Source organism: Phoxinus phoxinus, assembly GCF_949152265.1.
Source record: "Phoxinus phoxinus genome assembly, chromosome: 10".
Classification (NCBI taxonomy): Eukaryota; Metazoa; Chordata; class Actinopteri; order Cypriniformes; family Leuciscidae; genus Phoxinus; species Phoxinus phoxinus.
This window is the reverse complement of record NC_136885.1, coordinates 19,909,564-19,929,696: the sequence shown is the minus strand read 5'-3', so window position 1 is coordinate 19,929,696 and position 20,133 is coordinate 19,909,564. Positions and strand designations below refer to the sequence as shown.

At 38.0% G+C, this 20,133-nt stretch overlaps 1 protein-coding gene across 4 annotated transcripts in view; it reads left to right on the top strand.

Moving 5' to 3' along the window:
* The window catches only part of cadm4 (cell adhesion molecule 4), a 152,965-nt gene that overhangs the window by 119,793 nt on the left and 13,039 nt on the right, over positions 1-20,133 (top strand). For 2 of the 4 annotated variants that reach the window (XM_079625066.1, XM_079625065.1), the window contains exons 3-8: positions 2,053-2,340; positions 5,096-5,257; positions 6,471-6,561; positions 10,772-10,944; positions 15,853-15,930; positions 19,934-20,062. In XM_079625066.1, coding sequence (XP_079481192.1) covers positions 2,053-2,340; positions 5,096-5,257; positions 6,471-6,561; positions 10,772-10,944; positions 15,853-15,930; positions 19,934-20,062 — 921 coding nt within the window. The remainder of the gene's footprint in view (positions 1-2,052; positions 2,341-5,095; positions 5,258-6,470; positions 6,562-10,771; positions 10,945-15,852; positions 15,931-19,933; positions 20,063-20,133) is intronic. The other 2 variants (XM_079625068.1, XM_079625067.1) reach the window with 1 other exon arrangement.

Below are 20,133 nucleotides of genomic sequence, written 5' to 3'. Positions count from 1 at the left end.
ACAGAAAATAATTAGTGTATGATGGGCTCAGATACTTTTTTTTTTTTTTTTAGCTTCGTACTGTCTGTTCTCATTTTAAAATTATTGTAGTGTATTCCAGCCCTCAGTTGCTCACTAACCATTCATTAGTGATTCACTTACTTAGTGTATCACTTAGTGTATCACTCACTCACTCACTCACTCACTCACTCACTCACTCACTCGCTCACTCGCTGACTAATCCACTCGTTTGCTCACTAATTTACTTGTTCTCTCTCCCATTCATTCATATTTTCCAGCAAGGAACAGATAAATGCAGCCAGGTGTTGAAAAATGTCTATGTTCAGAGCAGTAATCATCTTATGGATCCAGCGCATTGGGCTGCTCTCTTTTTAAGTGTGCTGATGGCAGAGGGTCACATCTCCAGAGCACAGTTGGCCACAGACAAAAGGCTTTAAATGGAAGTAGGGAGAAAAGGAGTATTTAGCACCAGTCAATACAAAATGGGTTTGTGTGTGTTTTTTGGTGTGGTTTTTTTTATACCAAAAAGGACAATCCAGCCTCTGCAATTGGCATCATTATTTGTTATTATTATTATTTTCTGACAATTGATTTTTCTCTCACCTTGGTTTCAAATCATTTTCAACACCAGTTCACGGTTCCTCTGTTTTCTGCTTCCCTCTCTGTATTTATGTGTTATTCTGTGTCAGCTGTTCTGTGAGAGATGCTAGTTAAAACACTCGTCTGTTGTTGTTTTCTTCTCCTTTTCATCTTCTCCTTTTTATGTTGCTCTATTCTTTTGATCTTTATTGTGTGATTCTCTCTATCAGAGTTGGAGAAGTTCATTTGAAAACGTAGATTGCAAACATCAAACTAATACTAATTAAAAGTAGTAAAGTTACAAGCTTTCATTTTGATAAAGTAGCTAGCAACACTACAAGCTACACTAACTGCTTTGAAGCTACGTAAAAGGTAATACGTCTTTATTTCACTGTCAAATTATTTACAACACTTATAAGACAAAGTGGTATTTATGTATGTTACACAATCAGGATCTGCACAACGGTTTTGCTGAAAACAAGCAATTGAATAGCAGTAATTGAAAACAGTGACAAAAAGTAATTGAAAACATAGTGATAAAAAGCAGTTTTTATCCATGAAATACGGACATGTAAAATGCACACTACTTGTAATAAATTTGGGACTGGTGATTTTTTTTTAAATGTTTCTTATGCTCACCAAGGCTGCATTCCTTTTATGCAAAATTCAGTAAAAACAGTAATGTTGTGAAATATTTTTACGATTTAAAATGTTTTCTATTACAGTAGGCTATATTTAATACATTTTTAAGTGTTATTTATTCCTGTGATTCCTGTGGTGTCACGTGATTCTTCAGAAATCATTATAATATTCTCATTTGCTGAAACATTTATTATTATAATTATTAATTTTGAAAATAGGTGTGCTGCTTAATTTTTGTGTGGAAACAGTGATGAATAGAAAGTTCAAAAGAACAGCATTTATTTGAAATAGAAATCTTTTGTAACATTATAAATGTCTTAACTGTCACTGTTGAATTTCATGCATTCTTGCTTGAATAAAAGTATTCATTTAAAAAACCTTTTGAATGATAATGTAGTAACATTAGTAGCATTTGTCATGCTTCATTTTCTCTTCACACAACTATTTTATTACTTAACTCTTGCGAATTGCAAGCCGCAACACATTTTCCTTATGTAATAGGCTTGACTTGATATTAACCATTGTGAAAAGAAGGCATTATAAACCAGGTCCAGAATGAAGCAAAACCTGAAATAAGACTGCTTAAACAATGCCTAAATGCCTATTTGGACGTCAGCAGAAAAGGAAAGTCATTTGAGAGGAGGAGAAAGTCGCTCCTTTTTGATTAAAAATTAAAAAAACACATTTTCTTCTTTGCAATAACATGCATCACTGAAATGGCTCACATAAAAGATCCATTTAGAAAGTAAATAGGTTCAATTTTTATATAATTTTAACTTGCGTGTTCTGCATTTGCTTTATCCTTGCTCTTCCCTACCCTCTCTTTTCCAGCACTGAAAGACGACCGTTTTCAGATGGTTCTTTTCTCACAGCGGCTGGTGCGGATCACGTTGACTAATGTAAGCGTGTCTGATGAGGGTGGCTACTTCTGCCAGCTCTACACCGATGACACACACCACCAGGTGGCGACGCTGTCGGTGGTGGTGCCCCCGGAGGTGCCTACCGTGGAGGTGAAGACAGAGGCAGTGGAGGGTGGAGAGGTGGAACTCACATGCTTGTCCCCGCGGAGCAAACCACCAGCCACCCTGCGCTGGGTTCGGGACCGCCGAGAGATCCCTGGTGAGTTTCATTTAAATGTGACAAAGTCATTTCAGATTCAATGCAGCCACATTTATGCACTACATGCACTTACAAACATGAAAAAAAGCATATAAACACAAAAGAGTCCACTTTTATTAAAAACCCCTCACATGTGTGCATATTTACTCTGTCTCTTTGTCAGACTCTCTGTCTTCACGGTAAATGTCATGCATTTCAACTAATCTCTCTGGCAGCCAGGAAGATACGCTTTGCTCCTCTCCCCCATGTGTTTGCTCATTGGCACATTTTCCCCTCTATTGCTTTATGTCACTCTATCGAATTTCAAATGCATCTGTCCATCTGGGTCCCTTCGGATGTGTGCAGAGGAACGTTTTTCTTTCCTTTTTTTGTCAAATACACACCCCCACACAGAACTGGATCCAGGTGGGGCCTCAATCTGTGCCTTCCTTTCATTTCTGTCAACTCTATCTCTCGTTTTCTTGCTTTCTCTCCCCCTTCTTTTCCTCAATGCCATCACATTTGCTCTATCTTTTTGTTTCAGCTTTCCTTTTTTTGGCTCCAAGAAGAGAATGACAAAGGGACAGAGAAACAGAGGCAGGGAAAGTGCCGGCTGAGATTGTAGGCTTTGTGCACAATCAATGTTGTTCGAATATAAAGTTGTGAGCGGAGAGTGTCTCTCGACAGATTCAATAAGACGGGACTCAGCTTGAATTTGGACTTCTGAGCCCATCGCTGTTCCGCTTCAGTGAAAATAATTTAAATGTCTGCCCGATCAAGGTTATTTAAGTGATATCCCACGAGTAAGAGTTCTATAAACAAGCCAAGTAACTTATGTTTCAGACAAAATTTGCTGTTAATTCGCCAAGTAGCGCACAGACTGGCAGCCTGTCTAAAAACAGCCTCTTGCAAAACCACACAACTCCTCAAACTGCTCACATACTCTGGTCTGGAACGCCACAATCATAGACGAGTGGAGTGACACAAACATTGAAACAGCCCTGTGTTATACAATGCTGCGTTCATGTCGTGTTATTACGAGATTGGGTAACACTTTACAACAGGGTTCCTCAAATCGGGCCCTGGAGTTTAGCTCAAATCCTGATTAAACTCACCTACCTGTAACTCTGAAGACCGTGATTAGCTTGTTCAAGTGTCTTTGATTAGGGTTGGAGCTAAATGCTGCGTTCACACCATGTCGTAATTACCGTAATTATGAGATGACACCACGTGTATTTTTGTAGACCGAGCCGGAAGTTAGCATTACCCTGGTTCCCCTGACAAAAACACAATTTGACTTTTGGATTATTGCAGAAAATACGCTCTGTGACCAAAAGTTTATTTCTTACACGTTTTGTTCATCATGATAATCTTCACAAATCAACACAACTTTTATGAATTTTGAAGCCTAAATACAATCGGCAGAAGTAAAAACAAAAAACAAAATGTAGGCTATAAACAAACTACATCTCTGTTGCATGATTTCAGCGCCACATCACTAAGCTTCCGCCAACGCATATTTGAATAGTTTGCAAGAGTGTGATTATAAACACAAAAGAGGCTGTGAAAGTGGACTAGCGGACTGTTTAATGTACCCAACAATGTCTGTAGTCCCATTTAGCCATTTTGTAGCAACAACCTTTTTTAGGACAAGTAAAATCTTTGAAACATTCACAAGGGGTAGTAATAGGGATGCACAATATATTGGCCACCATATCAGTATCAGCCGATATGTTCATTTTTAATGTTATCGGCCTGATAAGAAAATTTGGATTATTTCTTTCAGCCGAGACACTTCAGATGCGCTCTGTTCACCGTGATGGTTTTGAATTGCTTTAAATATGATTGGAATGATACAGTTATATTATAAAATAAAGAATACAGTTAAGTGCAGCGCAAGTCTGTCATATAGGCTACATACAATTATAATGAGAACATTATAATTGTGTGCTTGGGACATGACATTTTGTTTCAGGCTCTCAAAAATTAAATAAAAATTCGGATTTAGATTTATCGGACAATTTATCTGTTATCGGCTTTCAAATATAAAGAATTATTGGTTATATCGGTATCGGCCAACATTTTCATATTGGTGCATCCCTAGGTAGTAGTGATGTATTTTATGTTGTTAACCACAGACTGTATTTCAGACATTTAACCAAAAACCCATTAAAAAAACATAGACTTCAGGACGGTCGAATTTGGAAGTGCTATAAGTTCTGGGTTTAGGGGTTTTGGCCTCCAAAAATGTGTCATCTTTGTGTTGTTGTTTATTTTTTAGCTCATGATACATAACACATTAACTACTGTCAATAAATTAGCCTTTTTAAATGGTTCATATGATTTTTACAGATCTAAATCTGAATTTTTCAAGTTAGAAACCTGTAATTACGGTAATCTTGGCAAATCCTTCATAATTCTGTAAACTCTGTTTGACCCCACTCTCTATCGACCTACACTTCCCCTTCTCGGTTTTATTACCACTTTTCTGCCCTTCACTGGCCCCTTGTCATTTCGTTTTTCATCATCAAATTAAAACTTAATAGTCTCACCGGGATAATAGAGCCTGTTCTGTGGTTGTGAAATCAATGTGTGTAAGGTATATTGCTCAGCGCATCGAATTCATACTTTTTGAAGTAACCAGAGCGAGCGTGCAATCCTTTGAATGAAAGGTATGCAAATAATGTCTGGCTGAAATGTGAACATTGTTCAAATTTGGGCAAACTGACTTCTATAAACCCCTCCAATTTCTTTCCATCCCTCTTTTTTCGTTCAGGTGTGATCTCTCAGCAGGAGAACGGCAAGACTGTGAGTGTTTCCAACACTATCCGTATCCCCGTGGAGAGGAAAGATAACGGAGCGGCGCTGAGCTGTGAGGCGTCTCACCCGGCACTCGTGGGGCAGAAACGAGTTCGTCACTACAGCCTGGACGTTCACTGTGAGCCAACAATGCCGTCACGTTTCCATGGCTACCGCCATATTAGACTGATTAACGTTGTTATTAGCTCGCAGAAGCCCCATCTGTTTAAACATGTTCACTTGGCAAGCCTCTAACAAGGTTTGTTTGTTTGTGTTACATCTTGCCTGCTATGATAAAGGACTAGAAGACAACAGTATCCCATTACACATCACACCAGTGTTAACAGAAACACTTGAAATATGATACTGTGGAAAGATTTCGACCAATTAAAATGTCTAATATCAAATAATATACTTTACACAAGGACTCTTCTCATAAAGTTTCTGTAAAAAACGAAAGGGCTTTGCTCTATAAAGACAATTGAGTTCAAATAAACTTTAGTGTATTGCTGTTGTTACCCACAGTGAGTTTGTATCAGACACCCGCTAGAAATGTCAAGACACTCGCTCGGTTCCAAAACCTAGTGAGCTGCATTTTAAGAGCAAAATTTGATTTTAAAACTAGTTCATTCAATACTAAACAGTATTTACGCTACCATTCAAAAGTTAGATTTTTTTTTGTTGTTGTTGAAAGAAGTCTCTTATGCTCACCCAAGCTGCATTTATTTGATACAAAATACAGTAAAAACAATAATATTGTGAATTATGATTACAATTTAATATAACGTAATTATTTCCTGTGATTCAAAGCTGAATTTTCAGCATCATTAATCTAGACTTCAGTGTCACATGATCTATACAGAAATTATTCTAATATGCTGATTTGGTGCTCAAGAAACATTTTCTATTATTGTTTCTCATTATTTATGATTATTTATTATTCAATGTTAAAAACAGTTTGGAAACTTTTTTTACAGAATTCTTGGACGAAAGTTCAAATGAACAGCATTTATTTGAAACAGAAATCTTTTGTATCATTATGAAGGTCTTTACTGTCACTTTTGATCAATTTAATGCATCCTAGCTGAATACATTTATTTCAATAAAAAAAAACTTTATTATAATTATTATTCCTCTCACATTGGCCAAATTGAAACCCATTGAAATTCCAGAGGAACGTTCAGTTGTGAGTACAGTAGTTCAGTAGTGATTTGTTCCAATCCAGTCACTTATGTGGTTCCGTCTTAGTCACAATACTTCCATTGAAGGCAGTAGGTGCTCACTAGGCTTTGTGACAGAGCTTTCTTCTTTTTTTTGATTCCCTCTCTCTATCTTTCTCTTTATCTCTGCAGTTGCTCCTACAGTGAAAATCATTCCCCCTCAGGGCATCCTCCGAGAGGGAGACTCCCTCAGTCTCACCTGCTCCGTTACCGGCAACCCACTGTGAGTGTACAAGAGCGTTTGTGTTTTTCTTTCTAAGCGTATCTGTCAGTTTGTGTGGGAGATTTTGATGGATGTGAAAGCATGTGTGGAGTTCTGTTTCTACATGTGCTTTAAAAACTAATCATCTGAACTGGTCCCACAGGAACAGCTTTTATCTTCTAACAATCCAAAATGTGTAAAGAGGATCATCTGAATCCAGCTCCAATAAAGTATAATGACTCAGAACAAAGCCAATCCTGCATCTGTGCATGAGGGAGAAACAGCCTTGACTCTGTCCTCTGTTCTTCCACCCATACCTCACTCTCTTATTACTTCCCCTTCAATTTCAGTTTCAAAGTACGCAATTAAAACAGTGACTGAAAAAAAAAAAAAGTATATTATATTATTATTTTATAACAATTCCTGTCACATACATTTTTTATATAAATCAAAATAAAGACAAATAATATATATATATATATATATATTTAAATAAATGAATTTGGTGAAAGGTGGAAATAATACAAATATTACTGTGTATTATTATTTGTATTGCAATTGCTGACACTATTTTTTATTTATAAATTATAAAACATATTTTTATTTTATTTTAATAAATGTGGCAGTAAAGATGGAAGTAATAAAAAATAATAACAATATGCAATACAATTAAAAAGGATAAAATACAATTTTATAGTGAATGTTAAAGTCCCCCTGTGGTGAAAATCAAGCTTTTAATGTTGTTTATATTATGCCTATGTGGTGTTTTTAATATGCTTTAAAACAAACCATGTGCAAATTCATAAGTCAACACCATTGATTAGTATTTTCTCCTTAAAACTGCAGTGAACCAAAGACGGTCTCAAAAACACTGTTTGAAATCGCTGGTGTTCCTGACGTCACAAACTATCTTGTAACCAATCACTTCAATGTGTGATCGTCAACGAGGTGGTGTGAGTGCGTGGAGGCGGGGTTCATTTACATATTCATAGAACCGCGTATACTAAATGAGGCAATGGTGTAGAGTTACATTCAAGCTATTTTAAGGCAATTTTTTTTTAAATAAGTAATTTTGATGATCAAAGATGAGTTTTAAGGGATACAATTATTCACTACAGGGGGACTTTAAATAAACAACAATTTTGATCCATGAGTGTCCTTCACCAGCATTTTTTTTAAATTTTGGTAAATATGGAATGAAGATTTTCTGAGATATTTATTTCTTACATCACTAAATGGCTTATACTGAAGGAGAAAGTTCTCCTCTGTCAACCTCACCGCTGTCACTGTGAGCACAGACTCTGTCTTCAGAAGACATTTGTCTCTGTTTTTCTCCTTTTCTGTGGCTCAACCGTGGTCACTGAGCCTCTTTTCCCTAAGAGGCTGTGAGCAGAAAGCCATTAAAACCTCTCCAGAGCCTCGTAAGGAACCGCCTATGAAACGAAAGATGGAGAGATAGAGAGGATGCTTGAGCTGCCACTCATTTTACGCTGAAATGGAAGGAATGAATGAGTGAGGGAAGGAAGGAAAGAAAGAAAGATGGGCTCAGAAGGGTTTTAGCTGGGAATGAGAAATGAAAGGCTACGTGATTTATGCGATGGGGAGTAAGAGAGTGTGAAACGTGTAAATGTTTAATTGTAGGGGCATGTTTGAAGATTACAGAATGCAGTGATGAGAAATGAGAATAGACTGCCCACCCACAGAGAGAACGCTCTCTGGATAGGTTGAGATAAATGAGTGTATTGATGGGAGGGATGAGAGATGGATCCAGATGCCGCTCTACGGTAACTGAACTCACAGTACACTGCGTCGTGCTGCTTGGTTATAAAGCCATTACGATCATGTTCATCCGACATTAATCACCAATTAAACACAGTCTGCATTTGTTGGAGGGGTGTGTTTATTATTCCTTTGTGCTTTGGCTGGCTCATGCATGTATGTGAGAATGTGTGTGTGTGGTACTGTATCCTGAATCCTGTGAGGGCTGTAATTAAAAGTGTCCCGTGGGATTACGGTGTGATGACGTAGACTTGTATCCCAGCCAGGGTGGATGAGGGATGAGGCGTTTCACAGGCGGTGGGCTCAGAACAGAAGCCTCAGGCTTTTTGCCCTACAGTTTCCGTGTATCTCCTGCTATTGTGGATCACCTCGCAGCTGTTTTGTGTGTGTGTGTGTTTTCAGTAATCTCCTCCTTTCATGCTCTTTTGTCTCTGTCTGCCTGGTATTATCTTCTAGGACTATACTCCTCTCCTATCTTCTCTGCAAAATATTGAGTATATAATATATAAACTTTGCAGTAAAAACAAAATACAATATCCTCAAATAAAATATATGAATCTTAAGTGGCTTATTTACCGTGGCCGAGAGAGATCAATGCGCTGCAGTTGAAGAAAACGCATGCAATAGAAAAACACCCGCAAATTAAGAAAACATCTTCATCGGTTTTACAACACATGTGTGCTCCAAATACTCATAACACAACCAAATACAGAAATGCGCTGCAAATAGCACAGACCACAACACAAATGTTTCCAGAGGACCCCAATAAGTGACGAACCCGGCTGGGACATGCTTATTACTCGAAGTGAGCATCCCTATGCCCTACTCCCTTCGAAGAGCAGAGCCCTTGAAGTGTGGACTTTGGAGTGAGCAGGGCACTTGTGTGCCATTATGTAGCCGTTTGGAACGCACTTGGTGAAGGGAGCAACGAAAGACAACGTAATTTCCTCATTATTTTCACCTGGGATGTTCCTATGACAACGCAGTCCATCAGCTGAATAGTTGTTCTTACAACAATTAGAAATGTATTATTATTGCTGTTAACATAACTGTTGCAAATTAATATACATTTTATGCAAAGAAGTTTTTAAAATATGCGTTATATATCTGTGTGAGTGTATCAACTTTAAAACTTGCCGTCTGATCTTTGAAACCTGCATTATATTTCTTACCTATGAAACTTATTTAAACATAACATGACAAAAGGTAGATTAATATCTTACCCTCATGTCCTTTTTCTCTATCTATTTTATTTTGTTTTTTAGTTTCCAACTCTTCTTTTCTCATTTGTATTCTGATGACATTGAACATATTGTAAATACATTTTGTATATTGTATACAAAGTTGTATGTCATAAACAAGTAATCTCATACAGAGAATCATTTGCAAGAAAAAAAAGAATAAGAAAAAAAGTAGACTGAGCAATAAGCATGTCCCGGGCCGGGTCCATCACTTATTGGGGTCCCCTGGAAACATTTCCGTTGTGGTCTGTGCTATCTGCTAAATGCTATTGCATTTATAAAACGAAGACAATAATGTTTAGTAAAGATAATAAGGGTTTGTGTGTGTGTATATATAATATATATATATATATATATATATATATATATATATATATATATATATATATATATATATACATACTACTGTGTGAGAGAGAGACTGTTTTATCAGAGTGAGTCATTGAATGATTCCTTTAACTGCATAATTCAGAACGAGTGAAACAAATAAATGTCAGCATTCAAAACCGCATACTTTTTGAGTAGGTACTACTTTTGATTAAATAGAACATACTTGACCACAAAATGGCCAAAACATTATCATTTATGAATGTGTTACATGAATTTAATCTGGAATCACAATTACATTTATCATGGACATACTACTCTTTCCATATACTGCTTTCACCTAATATAGTTGGTACGTTGGCATATTCGGATACAGCCAGTGACTTTACTCAGCTGTTTCATTCAAAAATACTGAATCTCTTAGGAATGAAACAAGTGATTATCTTTTTGTGAGTCATTCATTCATTTATTCAACTGATTCAAACACACTGATTCATTCAGGAACAAAATAAGTATCATCTAATGAGATGATTTAGATTCAAAATGTACTGAGGTTTATTTAATTGGCAATGGAAGAAAAAAATTATATAGAACAATAAAAAAAAATATTCATTTGAAAACAAGTTTTACATAAACATTTAAAATAACTAACTTTTTCTTTAATGTGGTTTAGATTTTATTTAATAAACAAAATGCCCCCCCCCATCCTTTTATGTATTTTTCATCTTTTTTTATGTAATAAGATTTATATTCTCTTTCCTCCCTGGTGCCTCATTAGATTTGTTATTCCAGCTTTTCTTTGAATGCCTTGTTCCTCCTTTGATAAATATTTTATATTTTTAAAAGATTGTCTTATTTACAGTCTGTCTTTTCTTCTTTTCCAGACCACGTGACATTCAGTGGTCACGAGTGAACGACACTCTTCCTGAGAGGGCGGAGAAAACCGCCAACATTCTCCAGGTGTCTCGCCTCAGCCAATCACACAACGGCACTTACCTCTGTCAGGCGCATAATAATTATGGCCGTGCAGCTGACCACTACACACTGCTGGTGTATGGTAAGATAACAAGTGTCCCTGGTCACATGATATTAACACTAAACTACAATACAGCCCACATTTTTGCATGTCAAAGTCTTAAGGCTTTTATATGAAGCCTGTTTCAACACCGCTCAGAATTACAAAACAATTTCAAATGTATACGCGTACACACCTACACTTTGTTTGCCGTTCGAGAACAGCGTGGGTTCTTCGTAGCTACAGAGGTGGTTTACTGTGTCTTCGGATGTGACAAACTCGTGTTGTGCTCCCACCATGGTGTGGGGGTTTTTTTTGGTCCTCCTCCTCTTCCTAGGTCTGCCCCTTGTGGCTGTTCAGTGAACTGAACCCTTCAGCTGTGTCTGTAGACCTGCAGGATGTGTGATGTATTTTGAAAGAGTCTAAGAAATGAGATCCCCAGAGGTCTCCCTCCTTTCTTTCTCTTTTTTCCTCTTTTTTTTCTCTGCATGGTAACGACAGCCATCAAATACGCACGTTAACGAGGCAGCTCGGAGAGCGCAGGTGGGTGGGAATGTCATCTTTCATCCCGCTTCTATTCCTCGCTCCCTCTCTCTTTTGCTCATTCTATCCGTGGTTCTGTGTAGGTGAGCCTCTTAGCTTTGAAACACCTCTGCACTTCAGAGAATGTCCCAGGAATCCTTTTTATTCTCCTTTCCTTTCTTCCATACTCCCTTCATTTGTTTCTTCCTTCTTTCCTTTCTTTCTCCCTTAATTTGTTCCTTCCTTCCATTCTTCTTTCATTCTTTCTTAATTTCTTCCTCACTTCGTTCCCCTTTTTATCTTTCCTCTCTTCCGTCATTTAATCTTTCATTCCTTACTTTACTCATTGCTTTGTTCCTTCTACCTTCCGTTCCTTCCTTTGTTCTTTCCATCGTTCCTTCCTTTCTTCCTCCTTTCGTTCCTTACATCATTCCTACCTTTCTTCCTCAATTTCTTATTTTTTCACCTTTCCTTCTGTCCTTTCTTCCTTCCCTTATCCCTATCTTCCTCTCTGCCTTCTTTCATTTCTTTGTTTGCTATGTTCTTTCTTTCTTACCCCTTCAATTCTTACTCATTTAATCATTCTTTCACCCCTTAATTTCTTGTTTTCATTCCTTTCACTCTTTTATTCCTCTATTTGTCCCTTCTTTTCATTCTTCATTTTTTCATTCCAACCTTTCTTTCTTCCTTCCTTTCCTCCCTTCCATTCATCCTTCCCTCTTTCCTTCCATAGGTTTCTTTCTATTTTTCTTTGCCCCTTCCTGGTTCCGTCCTTGTTCCATCCTTCCATCCATCCTGTTCTTCCTTCGCTCTTGCCTCTCCTCCCTCACTTTTTCACCTTTACTATGTTCCTTCCTTCTTTTGTTTCTTCCTTCCGTCCTTCCTTCTTTCGTTCCTTCATTCTCTCCTTCCTTCCTGCCTTCCTTCCTTCCTGCCTTCCTTCCCTTCATCCTATTTTCCTATCCATCATCCATCCTGTTCTTCCTTCAGCCCTTCCTCTCCTACCTTGCTTCCTTCCTATCTTTCACCATTCCTATGTTACTTTCTTCCTTTTTCCCTTTCTTCCTTCATCCTTTCTTCCCTTCATCGTTTCTTCCTTCCTTCCATCCATACTGTTCCCCCTTCACTCCTCCTTCTCATTCCTCGCCTCCTTCCTATTTTTCTATCACCATTTCTTTTCCTTCCTTCCCTTCATCGTGTCTTCAATCCTTCTTTCTTCATTCCTTCCTTCCTTTGTCTTGTTGCTTCTCCTACACAGAACACAGGCCTCCCCATTTAATGTTTGTGTGTGGGAGTAAATGAACAAGATTTGGTGTTAACTCTCAGCGGTATCAGCGTATTTAGGTTTCATCCGCTGGAAATCCCTTGCTCAGTGCAACTAAAAAGAGAGAAATGTCTGACTTCTGAAGGCTGATAGAGGATGAGGGAGAACTATTGAGATGATGAGTCAGCAGTCACAGTGACACGAGAGGGTGGAGGAGGGCTGATCTAAATATCTTGCTGCTTCGCACTGACAAACTTTTCCCCACTGATTAATTTCTGTCTAAAGTGACCATGAAGTGCAAAACGAGGAGCAACCAGTCAATATGATTATGAACTGGAGGTAGGTGAGAGAAAGACAGAATGAATCAGGCAACAGAGAGCAATGGAGAGAGGTGACACAGATAGGGAAATGAGCAAGACAAAAGGACAGAGGAGGAGGAGACTTGGTTTTTTCAGGAGTTTTGCAATTTACTCTGACTGATATGCAAGTGTGTATTTACCACATGGCTCAACAGGTACGCCTGTTTGTGCTGCTTTATCTCTGTCTGTCTGGAAACTTTTACATTTGCATATAAATTTGGTGCATACTTTTTTTTTTTTACCAAAACAACTTCTTTTTTTTAAACTTAGTGTTGCTAAGTTTTTAGATGTATCTGTGTGCTTCAGGTTTTGCCTACACAAGAACTGTTAAACCTGAAATCACTTACATTGTAAGGAGCAGCCAAAATTCTCCATGAGGAAAATGACTTAAACATGCTAAATAATGTTTTAAGGAAAATCTAAAAATGTTTCTGTGTTAGATTTAAGGTAAGAGGATAGACATTTTTATTAACTCAATATAAAAACAATATTCAATAGAAAGTCCTCACCACAGAAAAGCGTGTGTGTGTGTGATCACCTCCACATATGATGCTTGTTCAGTGGTCAAACGGTCAGATGACAGTCCCCTGGAGACATGTCTATGTAAAACAGCAGCAGTACTTGGCCATGATGGAGTGAGATTGAAATGAGAGAAGAGAAAAGGAGGGATGGACGAAAAGAGATTGAGGGAGAACCAACAATGCTCGCAGGAGAGAGAAAAAGATGTAGCGCAGTAATGAGCTGTGGCTCTAATTGGGAGGAACAACATGGGCACTTAATTAATGAAGTGAAACTTAGGAAAAAGAGAAGGAAGCATGAGCAAGAGGGGATATAGTAATTGAAAATGTCATTTTTTACCTTTGGATAGTCATGACAGGAATATTAAGCAAGGCGAATCAAGGAGTGTGTCGAGTTGACGACAGAGACTTGGCCTTTGAGCGGAGAGGGGAGAGGTGAGAGACTGTGGGATTTACGGACTCCACAAATGGAGGATTAGAACACAACTTGAAGATCTGCCACTCTTTCTTTCTTTGGTGGTATAATGTGGCACAAAACCCATTGCCCCAAAAACGCAGAGAGCATTCCTGACTTGACTCACCCAAACATTTGTGTGATGAAATGTTTATCAGCTTCCAGCCTGAGTCATAATGATGTGCCGGAGGAAGGAAAGAAGAAACGCCTTTTAAATGATTGGTTTTGAAGAAAAGTGCAGGAAAACAGAAATGTAAGGAACGAGAAAGTGGGAGCACTGAAAAGAGAAGAGAAGGGAAAGAGGGACAGGAAATGTAATGAGGGGAAAAAAGGATCTGAGTGATGGAATAGGGAAACCAAAAACAAAAATGTGGTCATTATTTACTCACCCTCATGTCATTCCAAACCTGTATGGCTTTCTTTCTTCTGAGCACAAAAGAAAAGATTTTGAAGACTGCGTTTCATGCAATTACAATGAATTAGGACTGAAGCTTTCAAGCCTAAAAGGATGCAAAAGCACCATAAAATAACATAAAAGTGATCCACGTGATTTGTCTTTGAAAGCGGTATCCGGTATGCAAAATCTTTGTTTGAAAAACATGCCAAACCAAAGTCATCATTCACTGTAAGTGTTTTTTTTCTCTCTCTTTTTTCCACTTTTCATTTAGTTTTTTGTTTTTGTCATGAGAGTAGCGTTTTTGATTTGTGAAAGTATAATTTATTTGATCAGTGGATTTGGAATCTTTTCAATGAATATGCTGCAGTTTCACAAAACATTCCGAATGGTTTCCAAATTGAACTAATTCAGTTCCCAAGTTCAACTCACCGATCAGGTTTCAGCGGTTCTGTTAGCGATATCAATGAATCACAATGTCAATTTTGGTTAGTTTCTTACGCAAATCAATTTTTAAGAATACAGAAGACTTGGAAATAGTCACATTGACAACATTTATGAAACTTTTATGGAGCTTCTGTGTCATGTCTGCCTGTCCTTGTTTATGGCCTGAAAAAAATTCTCTATTTATGTTCTAAAGAATAATATAGTCATACAGGTTTGGAATGACATTAGTGTGAGCAAATTTTTGTTTTGGGTTAACTATGCCTTAAAGAATCATTTTTAGGAGAACAATGCCTTTAAGATGTTAGGGGATCTGTCCCTTTAACAATTTTAAAATGGGAGAGGTTTTGCCACAGTAGAAGACAAGAGATTTGAGAGGAGAGGAATGAGAGAGATGATTAGCTGAAGAGTCAGGGTGGTCTCGGGATATTGATCCGTGTCTGGCTATTGATCAGTCTGGTACCATGCTGTTAATCCCTCTGAGTTTTGAAGGCCACACACATACGCAACCGAAAACTTGCTGCTCTTTGTTGCATAAAAAGGATAGGTCCATATGCAGAGAGAGTAGCTGCGAGCCAGCAACAGGAACGAGATGGGTCGGGAGAGAGCGATGAGGCTAGTGCTTATATTAGAGGTGTGGAGGATGGTGAGCAGAGCAGCAAGATTGATGATCTCTGGGATGGAGGGATTGAAGATTACAGTGAGAGAGAGAGTGCTGAGCCCGGGGTGCACGGTAACTGCAGTATTTTGCAGCGGTGAGGGATGAAAGGGTGGAACAGGAAGCTGCTGCACCCTGCTGGCTGGAGATGTTACCCGCACAGAGACCCTTGACCCTGGCAGAGGGGTGCAATTCAGGAACAACACTGGTTATCTCTTGCTTACACACTTGTACACTCACATACACAATGACAGGCCTCAAGCTTGTTTCCTTTTGCGTGTGCTTGTGTGTAGCGGCAGTAGTTTAATAACCCTGTTTTAATGCCATTCCCTTGTAGTGTCTGTCCCTCCCAACCCTCATCCTGCCATCGCTCACCCCACCCTTCCATCCTACAGTTTTACAAAGGAATACAAAGGTAACCCTTCTCCCATCACCTCACTTTACCTGTACTCATCATTCATTTCCCTTCACTTTTTTTTTCTGAAGTGTTTTTTGCTTTAGGCTTTAGGTTTACATGGGGACTGCTTTAACATTTTTTTCTTTCCCTTAAAAATAAAGGGCTGTTTTTCTACTGTAGCTTTTAAAAAGATGTAAACAACCTTTTTTGTTATTGGCTAACCTCTTCACATGTGTAATAATGAGTGACAGTTTTATTACAGTGCTTGCACAATGAGCAATGTAATATTTTCTTCTTTTCTCTCATTCTTCGTCTTCTACACAAATTTCTGCATCCATCATTTGATTTGTAAATAATTTTGTTCATTTTCTTCATAATGTATGCTGCATTTTCACTGGTTGTGACAGATTGCAAAACAAATGAAAGTCATACTGCATCTGCTGAGTTATGATCCTCTGTGAGAGCAGAATTTTCAGATCCGATTTGACAGTATGTGACATGATCCAACCGGATATGATATATTAGTAACAGTAATTTTTGTGACTTTTTCCAAAACTCAACTCATGCTTTCTATGTTTTGGTTATTGCAAAGTTTATATTTGTTTAAAAAGTGTATGTCCTCAAACTCTGAATTATGTGTTTTCTTGGCAACTCTTTAGTTTAATTTGAGCAATCAATAGACAAAACCAAAATATAAAAAGTAACAGTCCTTATGCAAATGTATTTAATAAACTAGATTATTTAGCAGTTCCTTAAATATTAGTTATTCAACTCTGTGCTAGCTACATTAAACTTTATTGTGTCTTTAATTTATTTTCAGATTAATCTTGCATTATTAAGACATTTACAATAGTCAATTATTTAAATTATTGTTTGCGCTTTATTTTACAGTACATGCACTTATGTGTACTTGCAGTGTTTTAACCTAAGAAAGTACTGGGTAACTACATGGGTTAAGGTTAGGTCTAGGGTAATGTTTAAGGTTAGTACCTAGTTATTACCCAGTTATTGCAATAATAAGTGCATAGTATATACATGGGGAACAGGACTGTAAAATAAAGTGCTACTGAGTTATTAAACAGAAATATTTTGAGAATTACTTTACCACATTTTAATTCTAAAGTCACAGCAAATTTGCAAATTTATAAGTAAGTTGCAATTACAAGTTTTATGAGGATGTGAATGCTTTTTACGTGTCAGAATCTTAATCACGTTAATTCCGATATGGTGTGAACGCATCTTTACGATGATTGAAATTTAACTGACTGCGATGACATAACTGATTTTTGCATACTGAACTGCAGTTAGTCTTTTTTACGAGCAGATATATACAGTCTGCTTTGTGACTGTTCTGTTCTGTCTGTACGTGTCTTCAAGTTACAAAGATAGGACACTAGGCACAGATGCTACCTTTTTTTATCCATCTATATTGCATATTACTGTCAATCTCTACCTTTCTCTCCCTGTCTTTGGTTTCACAACTTTTCAATCGCTTTATCTAAAACTTTAATATTTCCTTGTTTGCTACCATGCAAGCACTGTTATTTCCTTCAGGAAATGCAAATCCAGTTTTCTTTAATTGTCTTCCACCTCATTCTCCACCTCAACATATGCAAATTCTTCCCTGACGGCTCTGCTCCGATGCTTGCCTTTTAAAAAACGGTTTTGTTCCATATGTTTTCTCCTGCTAAATCGCCTAATTTCTCATCCATGTTTTGTGTTTATTAATGCTCCTTAAGATGTATGTGCGCACACTCCTATTGTCTTCCAAGTGCCCTTGTCATTTGGAGCACTAGCGCTGCTCTCCAGAGGATCTACTCAGCTGCTGTGCCATGTTTTTCATTAGAATGTAAGAGTCTACAAACAGATGAAGAAACACATGCTGAGAGAGAGTAAGAAAAAGAGCACAATGACCCCTTAAAAGAGGCCCAGCTCTACAGCAGCATCGCTTGTCATTCATGATGTTGTGGGATGCGAGGTCGGGTCAGACGAAAGCTCTTGATCATCCCACCTGACAGAACCACTGAGAGACTTCACTGTACTGCAAGACATCAACATCACGCAACACTGCACAAACCTCACACTTCAACACACTGACCTGCAGAGGAAGATATCAGATGCGTTTTCATTTTGTGCACTTCAAAGTGCACAGTCATTGCATCTGACTTTTTGCTTTTCTTCACGCTCTCTCACACAAACCTTTTCCATCAGTCTCATTTCTTTTTCTCTGTCTTGCTCCTCTTCTTTCTGAATCGTATTGTTTGCTGTCTCCAATATCCAGCAAGAATTGAGGGGGTAAAGACTATGTTTTCCAGAACAGACTGGGGGAGAAAGACAATTTCAAGTGGAAGCAACAGAGGCTGGTCTCTTTAATGTCACATTCTCAGCGCCGGGTGGCTGGTTCCCTAAAAAGTGCATGTGAGGCGGCCAGCAGCGTTAATTTTTCATCGTCTCTGAAACGAATCTTAATGAAATGTTACTCGACAGCCTGTTCAAAGGCAACCTCCCTCTCTCTATTTCTCCCGCTGTTTCTCTAGCATTTGCGGTGAAGGTGAAGTGTGTAATTTTTTTGATGTTTAAATACTTTTTCTTATTCCATCTTAATGTGCAGAGACAACTGTAAGTAAGCCATTTGTAGTTTTATTTTCCCCTGAAAAGTGTAAACACTGAGGCTCTGTGGTGAAAACATTGTTCTGTTTGTTTGAGAATCCTAACCAGCCCCACACGGCAACATCAGCTTATCCAATGGTGGGATTTTGGGGCGGTGCTATCCGTTTGGCTTACCAATGGAAAAAACAGGGGAAGTGTTTTTGAAACATTACACACTTTACCTTTAAAATAACAGTTTTCAAAAATGTTATTTACTCATTCAAGTGGTCCAAAAGCTATATGCTATCCACAAAAGAATCCTCACACCGCTCCAATGAGGGTTCATAGTGAACACGTTAGCGTTTTAACGTTAGTTCACTCAAAATGTATTAACTCACCCTCACGTCTGTGGAACACAAAGAAGATATGGCTACAATGCAAGTCAATGGTAAACAAAATTGTTTGGTTATTAACATCTTACGTTCCACAGAAGAAGTCATAAAGGTTTGGAACTATATGAGGGTGAGTAAATGATGACAGAATTTTAATTTTTGAATAAACTTACTATCCCTTTAAGCTCCAAAAATAAAGGATAAATTAGAGTGAGAAACAGACTGATATTATAAGTTATTATTAACTGATAATCTTCCTCTCCAGAGAGCTGTTAACTCAATAACCTCTGCAACCTGATCATTGAGTAAGTGAGTTGGATCAGAGAACTAATTATTTTCAATTAACTTATTGATCTATTACATAAATTGGACTGAATGATTTGTTCAAATCACAGTTCAACTTACTAACAGCTCACTGAATAATGATATCAGTGAATAATGACTAAAATGTCAGTTTGTTTAAATCTCATAATGCTCATTTTTAAGTAGCAAAAGCATGATCTAATGTTAAAAAAATTAGACCTTATTGTAAAGTGATACCTTTTTATAGCTTTCGGAGTTTAACAGCCATGGTCAAGGACTATCATTGTAGTTTTGTTCCATAGAAATAAAGTCATTCAGGTTAGGTTCTCATTTTGTGCCACTTTCTCTCTTCTGCTCTTTCTATATATGTGTTTTCTCTATTTCTCTTTCTCCATGCCTCCCATTTTCATTTCTACCCACCGCTGTGTGGTGTAAACAGGTTGTTAAATATTTAAGGAGTCCAGGCTCATGTGTTGATGGTTCAGGGTGTCTCTCTGCCTCTCACTGTTTCCTATCTTGCCAGGAAAAAGAATGAATGGTATACTTCACACACAGCCATCTTACCTCTGCTGTCATTGTCTTTTTTTACTAAAACAAAAACAAATCCAAGCAATAAAATAACAGGATAGTTTAATCACATTTCTGTCTCTTTCTTTGTTTTCACAAGTCACTTTGAATTGTTTTTAGTCCAAATGCTAGAGCTAAAACCGTTCTCTTTGTGTTTGTGTGTATCTCAGACCCTGGAGCAGTGGTGGAAACCCACAGTGCTGTTCCGTATGCAGTGATCGGGGGCATCCTGGCTCTGCTGGTCTTCACTGTCATCTGTGTGCTCATCGTCACCATCTGGTGCTCCGTCCGACAGAAAGGTGACCTCCTCTCTCCACACACTTAACCTGTGGTGACACAATGACATGATGCGCCTCACCTTCTGAGGTGA